Source organism: Hemiscyllium ocellatum, unplaced genomic scaffold (assembly GCF_020745735.1).
Source record: "Hemiscyllium ocellatum isolate sHemOce1 unplaced genomic scaffold, sHemOce1.pat.X.cur. scaffold_201_pat_ctg1, whole genome shotgun sequence".
NCBI classification, from domain to species: domain Eukaryota; kingdom Metazoa; phylum Chordata; class Chondrichthyes; order Orectolobiformes; family Hemiscylliidae; genus Hemiscyllium; species Hemiscyllium ocellatum.
Genome location: NW_026867947.1, coordinates 56,508 through 65,125, shown reverse-complemented (window position 1 = coordinate 65,125; position 8,618 = coordinate 56,508). Strand labels below are relative to the sequence as shown.

Here is an 8,618-nt window from a genome sequence, read left to right as displayed (position 1 = left end):
TTCGACGGATGAAATACTACATGCCTCATTTTATTTTGAAGGCAGTAGTGTGAAGGAGAAGATGCGGAAAATGAGTAGTTTAAAGGTATTGGAGAACATCTGGAATCCGTGTATCAATCAAGGGTCGAATGTTGGAGATACCATTATGGAAGAAGACGAAGGGATGGAAGAATTTGCGAGTTCTAACTACGCAAGTTGGAGAACTATAGAAGTACAGAAATGGATGGCCCTCCCCTGTCAAGGGGCAGGGGCACACTACTACAAGAACGATAGTATCTCCAATAACTGGTTGAAGAGGACAGACTCTATGAGAACGTCCAAAGTGATTAATTCACTGTTATTACGAACGAATTTATATCCAACAAGGGCGACATTATCGTATGGCAGGCCATTTAACATCATAAGTTGCCGAAGATGTAATGATCCCTCGGAACAATAGCACATATTTCTGGTTGGTGTCCCTTTGTTAAAAATATGAGGATTAAGAGACACAACAGAATAGTTGAGGAGTTAGTTAAATATATCAAGAAATACGGGTGGACAATATATGTGGAACCTAGCATTAAGGATGAGGCCGGGAAACTCTGGATACCGGACCTCATCGTGGCGAAGGAGCAGCAGATAATTGTCATAGATGTAACAGTTAGGTCTGATCTCCAAATAAACTCCCTCGAAGGGGCCTGGGACGAAAAGACGAAGAAATATCAACATCTTGAGAAGGAGATAATGGACCTTATCGGTAAAGGAAAAGTATCCTTCTATGGGTTTGTGATGGGAGCCCGAGGGAAATGGTTTTCAAAGAACTCAGATTTGATGAAGACCCTCGGGATCGCGAAGTTTAAATCCTTTGCACAGAATGTCGCAAACTTGTCTTTGTCATTGACTCTCGAGCTCCTCCGGACTTTTATGGACTCTTAATAACTCCCTTCGATTTATTTAAGTTTTAGGTTGGAAATCTTAAGGTTTTTAATGTTTTTAATGCTTCTATAGTTCTTAGTTGGTTTTAACTAATTTTTAGTTTAATATTTTAATTTTTTCTGTTTTAGTAATAAAGTTGTAGTATTTTAGATCACTTAGGTAATTGGTGGGGGGTAATCTGGTGTTAGTTTAATCAACAGGGCACGCTATACACAACAAATGATGAGTGGTTACCTAGTCAATACGGTAAATAATCCTAGCTCATCTTTGTCCTCGCTTGAGATTCTGCTTCGCATTATTATTTTAACTTTTTTTACCTTTTTTGTTTTATCGTTCCCATTTTAGATCATTCAGCTGTGGTTTCGCTGGATAGGGGTTTGTCTTTGTCGACGAGCGACGTGAAAACTCGGAAAGGACACTCCATCATGTATGATGAGTGCAATAAAAAGGTGAGAGGGAAAAAATTTAAAAGGGATCAAAGGGGCATCTTGTTCATGTTGAGGGCGTTGCATGTATGGAATGAACTGCCAGAGGAAGGGGTGGAGGCTAGTACAATTGCAGCTTTTAAAAGGCATCTGTTTGGGTACATGAAGAGGGAGGATTTAGAGGGATGATGGTGAACCGTTGGCAAATGGGACTCCATTAACGCTCTCCGTTATTGGTCAATGCATTGAATACAGAAGCTGGGACGCCATATTGTGGCTGGACAGGACATTGAATAAGCCACTTCTGGAATTCTGTTTTCAGTTTGAATTTCCCTGTTCTAGGAAGGATGTTGTGAAACTTGAGAAGGTTTGGACAAGATTTACAAAAACGTTGCCAGGATTGGAGGATTTGGGCTACAGGGAGAGGCTGAATAGGCTGGGCTATTTTATCTGGAGAGTCAAAGACTGAGAGGTAACTTCATGGAGATTTATAAAATCACGAGGGGCGTGGATGAGGTGAGCAGCTGGCGACCTTTTCCTTTAGGTTAGGTGGGCTCAAAACTAGAACACATGGGTTTAAGTTGAGAGGGCAAAGATTTAAAAGGGATCTAAGTGGCAACATTTTCAAGCTGAGTGTGGTGTGTGTATGGGAGGGGCTACCAGATGAAGTAGTGGAGGCTGAAAAAAATCACAACGTTTAAAAGGCTTCCAATTGGGTACATGAATAGGAAGGGTTTTGATGGATGCAGGCCAATAGCCATTAGTTTAGGATTCCTTGTTGGCACAGACGAATTGGACCGACGGTCTGTTTCTTTGATCTTAATAAATTAAGATGCATTCCTCTTTTTTGTGCAGAGCTAGCTGAAGCACAGATAATTACCCTTGGAGCTGAGAAGGTGAAGCAGTGATTTTGATCTGGTGCAGATTTGGTTCCAAGGTCTTGAATTTGCAAAGAGAGAGAGGAATTGTTAACCCTGTCACAATTTTTAATAACTACTTTCAAGTAATTGGCAAATAATACAAGGTGAAAATGTGAACACTATTTTACTCAGTAAGTTCTGAGCATCTGGAACAGTCTGAACGACACAGATTCAGCAGGTATTCTGAAACAGACTTGGAATTTTACTTTTTAAGGAAAGATTTGGGAGGCTATGGGCTCATGGGAGAGTACTTGGGACAGATTTGCAGCATCTCCAGAGGGAGAGAGTACAGCCCCAATGGGCTGAATAGCCCCCAGCCCCTGTGCTCTGTGATACTTCCCCATTCACTGTGAATGATGAAGCTCATCCCAGGGCAGGGAGAGGGATTAGCGGTCCACTCTCATGACAATGGTGCCCGGCTTGACGGCAGCTCCAGACCAATGGGAGGAGAGTCTGTGTGCCCCTGCAGCCAATGGGAGTGAATGAGGGGTGTGGCCAGCAAGACGACACCTGTCCATGAGCTGTACAGATGCAGTGTCACTGGGTGGGGGTGGGAGAGACAGCAGAGACTGGGACAGAGGCTGTAGGACCTGAATTACAAACTCCCGGTAAATTAAAACCAAAAGAACTGCGGAAGATGTAAAACAGAAACAACAACCAGGAGGTTCTGGAAAAGGTCTGGCAGCATCTGTGAAGAGAAATCAGAGTTAAAGTTTAAGATCTGGTGTCCCTTCCACAGAACAGATGTTACTGAGGGAAAAAAGTCAGTTTATTTGCAGAAGATAGTGTGGGGGGAGGATATAAGGAGTAAAGGATAGGTGGGGATAGAGTGAGAAGAACGGTTGGATAAAGGAGTGGATAACGATATGGCTGGGGGAGGGTGACTCGCTGTTAATGGAGACTGTTAGTGGCTAACCATAGGTAGTGTGTAATGACAGGCTGTGAGAACAAGGCCTGGTGTGTGGGGTAGGGGGCTTCGACATGGGGTTCTTAACCTATGGTTAGCCACTAACTGTCTCCATTATAAGCTGTTGCCCACCTATATCACTGCACGATTGTGTCCCGGCAGCTCCAGACATTTGGAATATCCTCCCTCACCCCCACTCTGTCCGCCTTGAAGATGTATCTAAAAATTGTTCTTTAATCAACGTTTCCATCATTCGTGAAGCATTTTAGGAGATTTGTCAATGTGAAAGGCTCCATACAATGCAGGTGGTTGTTGTTATTGTCTGACATCAGGAGAAACAGGGATGAGCCCTCTCTCTCTCATACCTGATGAACAGCAGCAAAAGCAGGAAGCACTGAGCATGCTCCAGCCCACAATGGGCTTCAGATTATTGATGGGGTGGGGGAACGGGGGCTAGAGGTGCTAGTTGTTCCTTCAACCAATCGGAGTGAATGAGGGGCGGGACAATACCCAACCACGTGATAAACTTAACTGACAGCACAGTGTTGTTGTGACCAAGGCATTGGAAATGTGTGAAGGTGCAGGGCAGGGGGAAGGAAAGACATATTGACCAGGAAGAGGAAATTTTTACCGTATGGAATGAGAGGTTTTACAGAACTTAGTGTACATTGTACAACACAAATTTGAAAATCCAAATTCTGCCCCATTTTCCCTCCATTATAATGCATTTTACACTCCCTGAAATATCAACTGTGTGTTTCTCTCTCCACAGATTCCAGTGATTAATGCCAAAGCCCCATTGCCTGTGGAGAAGGTGATGTTTGACTTCCTGTCCAGCTGCAGTTCGTGTGGTGAAGGTGCTCCCACAATGTGGTTGGGTAACTGCTGTTATAGATTATTCACTCAGCGACAGTGAAGAGTTGACAATGTATGTGCAAATCAACAACAGTTTGTTTTTTTATCACGTTTACAATTCCACAAAAATACTATTGAGAGCTTCTGACATAAGGCCACAGATGGGGATATAAGGTCAGGTGATCAAAAGAATTGCCAAATAAACAGGTTTTCAGGAATACCTTAAAGGAGGAAAGCAGGTCTGAGAGGGTTAGGGTGGGAATTCCAGACAGTGTTGCCTTGGCAACAGTAGAAACAGCCAGACAGGTGAAGCAATGAATAAACACATCGTTGGGAGTCTGAAAGAAATTGAGTTGTCGGGGCCTCACAGGTTGTGTGGTGCAGGGAGACAGGGATGTTCACAGCCAGGAATTACATCAAGGGTGAGTATTAAATTGTTGCTTGTTGGTGGATCAACAAGTTTTGGTGCAAGTGAGCACTTGGACAGTAGGGTTTTAGATACTCTTGAGATTGCATGTACGTTGAATGTGGGAGGCTGGCCAAGAGTGTGTTTTCTAACGAAGTCTGGAGATAACACAGGGATGGACGAGTATTTCAGTAAATGAGCTGAGACTAGGGTGAGTTGGGTGATGTCACTGATGTAGAAATAGTGTTTTTGGAGTTGGGCTGCACTGCCTCCTCACCACTCCCCCTCACCAATTCACAAATATTGTTCCTTGTTCTATCTGTCTGTCTTTTCTCTTTATGTCCTTCTCTCCCATTCTGCTACAAAAAAATTTGACCCACCATTGGTGCAAACACATACTCCATCCCGACTCTCCCTTTCCTTTCTGAATTCCTTGTATGTGGTGTCCCTTAAGGATCTCTCCTTGGTCCCTCCTGTTTCTCACCTACATACAGCCAGGAGGTGACATCGTCCAAAAGCACCGTGTTCGGTTTCACATGTACACTGACAATGCCCAGCTCTCCCTCCCCATCATCCCTCTCCATTACTCAGTTATCAAACTGCTCATCACATTCCCACTACGCGATTGGCTGCAGTTTCCTCCAATGAAACATTGTAGTGGTTAATCTCGTTGCCTTCAGTTGCTATTACAAATTCCTTTCCCTGATTGCTGAGCCCCTTCCTCTCCCTGGGAACTGTCTGAGACAGAACCACACTCTTCACAATATTGCTGTCATATCTGTAACCCCAAGGTGACCTTCTGATCAGTCGTCTACACAATCACAAACACCAGGAATTCCAATCTCTAAAACGTTGCTTGTCTCCACTTCACCCCAGCTCCATTGCTACTGAAACCCCTTACCCGTGTCGGTGTTGCCTTAATCTTGACGAATCTAAAACAGAACCCGTGATTCCGTGACTGACCCAGAATCTGGTTCCAGACTCCCTCATGATGGGAAACATCCTCTCAGTATTTACCCTGTCAAACTCCTTAAGAATCCTTCATGTTACAATGAGATCCCTTCTCATTCTTCCCAAATCCAGTGAGTGGAGTCCCAACCACTTCAGCCTTTTCTTAAAAGATAATCCCTGCAAACGATGGATCATCCCAGTCAGGTTTCTGTGAAATGCCTCTGATGAAATGATGTATTTCCTTAACTAAAGGGACCAAAACTTCTGTCATTACTCCCCGATGTGGTCTCACTTCAATTTATAAACTCCATAAAGTTCCTCTCGGGTATATACTCCAAACAACTCCCTTTAAACTTGCACTGATGTTGAAATGCTCAGCAGGTCATGCAGCATCTGTGAGGAAAACTCAGTTAAAGTTTCGGGTCTGGTCACCCTTCCTCAGATACGTTAACTCTAATTTCTTTTCACACCTGCTGCTAGACCTGCTGAGCTTTTCCAGAAACTTCTGATTCTCTTCCTGGTTTACAGCATCTGCAGTTGGTTCGGTTTTCATATCCTTTAAACTTGCCATCTCTCCTCTAGAATTTGTCATTCTCACCTTGGAAAAAAGATTCACATTATTCGTTTGTTCTCCACTACCCTGGGAAAAAAGAAACCATGACTAGTCACCATATCATAGCTCCTCATAATTTTATAAAGTTCGATAAAGCCACCTAAAGTGTCCAGTGCTGAAGGGAAATAGCCTCAGCCTATTCAGCCTCTCCCTATGGTTCAAATGTTCCAATACTGGCAACACCCTCGTAAAACTTTTCTGAACTCTTGCAAATTTCCCAACATCTTTCCTGTAAGAGGGAGACTGGAATTGAAAGCAGTCTGGGGATTCCAAAGGTGGCCAAGCCAATAAACTGTACAACCGAAACCTGATCTCCCAACTCCTATCCTCAATGCACTGCCCAATAACAGCTAGCATACCGCACACCACCTTCACCGACCTGTCTACCTTCAACCACATTTTCAAGGAACTATCAACCCACACTGCACGGTCTGTTTGTTTGTCAACACTTCCCAGGAACTTGCCATTAAGAGGTTGAGTCCTTTTCCGGTAACATCTTTCTGAAATCAGGGAGACTACAATTGAATGCAGTATTCTAACACTGGCCTGACCAATGCCCTACTCAGCCACAACGTGACCTCCTAACCCCTATACTCAGTGACAGAATCCCCACAGTGTGGAAGAAGGCCTTTCGGCCCATGAGACCATACCAAACATCGGAACAGCATTCCACCCTAACTCTGTAACCTACCATTACCCAAAGCTAATCCAGCTAACCTGCATGTCTTTGGATTTGTGGGAGGAAATTAAGAGCACCCAGAGGAAGCCCACCCAGACACACAGGGAGAATGTGCAAACACCACACAGACAGTGGAGTCGAACCAGAGTCCATTTATTGACCAGCGCATTCCATTAAAGGTCAGTGTCCCAAATGCCACATTCAGCACCTGATCTCAGTGAAACCCCACTTTCCAGGAACTATGCAGTTGTTCTGAGCCCTTCAGAGGGAAGTAAGGTGAGGAGGAGAAAACACGAACAGGGTTGAGTTGTAGATCTATAAAATAACTCTCCATCTTCCCCCTCTCTGTTTCCCCCGTCTCCCCCCACTCTGTCTGGTTCCCCCCGCTCTCTGTCGGTCAGTCCTTTGTCGCCCCCCCCACCTCGTCGTTCGCACCCCCCCCCCCCCCCCCCCGTTGGTCTATCCCACAATCTGTTGGCCTGTCCCCCCCCCTGTCGGTCGCACACCTGTCTCTTTCTCCCCTCCGTCGGTCGCCCCCGCTGTACACCCCCCATCTGTTCCCCTCCTCTCTAATCCTGCTTTCTGTCCCCATCCATTTCTGTGCCTCCCCTCTCTATCTCCCCCTCTGCCCCACCCATTTCTGTCCCAACCCTCTCGATCCGCCCACCCCCTCTCTGCCTTCCCTCCCCTCCCAGTCCCCTAGTTCTGTATTCCCCCCTCCGCAGGGAAAATATTTTGTCTATTTACCCTGTCCATGCCCGGCCTGATTTTAAAAATCTCTTTCAGGTCACCGTACAGCCTCTGACGGTCCAGGGAAAACAGCCTATCCAACCCTGGCAACATCCTGGACTTCTTTTCGGACCCCTTTCAAGTTTGAGAACATCCATCTGACAGGAAGGAGACCAGAATTGCATGGAATATTACAAAAGTTGCCGAATCAATGTCCAGTACAGCCGCAATATGACCTCCCAACCCCTACACTCAATGCTCTTACCAATAAAGACAAGCAGACCAACTGCCGCCTTCACTAATCTATCTGCTTGCTTCTCTACCTTCAAGGAACTAGGAAACCTGCACTCCAAGGACTCTTTCTTTAGCAGCACTCCCTAGGAACTTATTATAAACTAAGTCCTGCTAAAGTTTGCTTTTCCAAAATGCAGCAGCTCGCATTCTTCTAACCTGAACTCCTCAGCCCATCACCCATCTGATCCAGATCCTCTTGTACTCTGAGGTAATCTTTTTCCCTGTCTACCACACCTCCCATTTTGGTGTCAGCTGCCTACTTATTTACAATACCTCTTATGTTCACATCCAATTCATGAATGTAAATGGCGAAAAGTAGTGGATCCAGCACCGATCCTTGTGACACTCCACTGGTCACAGGCCTCCAGCCTGAAAAGCACCCTCTGCCTTCTACCTTCGGGCCAGTTCTGTACTCTATGCGATCTAACCTTGCTGACCAGTCTCCCGTGAGGAACCTTGTCAAACACATTACTGAAGTCCATGTAGATCATGTCCATGCTCTGACCTCAGCAATCCTCTTTGTTACTTCTTCAAAAAAACTGAGTCAGATTCATGAGACATGATTTCCCATGCACAAATCTGTTATTAATATCCAGGATTTAACTCTGTATATCGGGTTTTGCGTTACCCAGTTATAGGTGTTAATGTTCTGGATGAAGTTCAAGTACACCAGCATTTTGTCAGTGACTGTGTATTGAGTCTTGTTAATGTCACCAACACAGGCGAGTTCCTTTTTGAAAGGCAGTCCCCGTATCCCTTGCCCACCAGAAAATAGTGGCAGTGTCCTTACCTCTGGACCAGGAGGATCGGGCTCAGAGTTGAGGAACAGCATCTTTGAAGAGGCTGATTAGAAAACCTGCCCAAGCCACCAGGCCATACTGTCTCCCAGCTGTCCCTGCCTCAGCCTCCAAACAGAACCTT

The 8,618-nt window shown here is 45.2% G+C and overlaps 1 protein-coding gene across 1 annotated transcript; it reads left to right on the top strand.

Annotated features, from left to right (window-relative positions):
• The first annotated feature begins 474 nt into the window (after positions 1–474).
• Positions 475–8,367, top strand: LOC132810819 (uncharacterized). The gene is made up of 4 exons (XM_060822726.1): positions 475–739; positions 1,264–1,367; positions 3,943–4,048; positions 7,461–8,367. The coding sequence occupies exons 1-4, from the start codon at positions 475–477 to the stop codon at positions 7,703–7,705; spliced, it is 720 nt and encodes a 239-aa protein (XP_060678709.1). The 3' UTR covers positions 7,706–8,367.
• The last annotated feature ends 251 nt before the right edge of the window (positions 8,368–8,618 follow it).

Coding starts and splice junctions, on each gene's coding strand:
- LOC132810819 (XM_060822726.1), top strand. CDS start 475: ATGAGGATTAAGAGACACAACAGAATAGTTGAGGAGTTAGTTAAATAT. Junction 740..1,263: donor GGAGATAATGGACCTTATCG/GTAAAGGAAAAG, acceptor TTCCCATTTTAG/ATCATTCAGCTGTGGTTTCG. Junction 1,368..3,942: donor ATGATGAGTGCAATAAAAAG/GTGAGAGGGAAA, acceptor CTCTCTCCACAG/ATTCCAGTGATTAATGCCAA.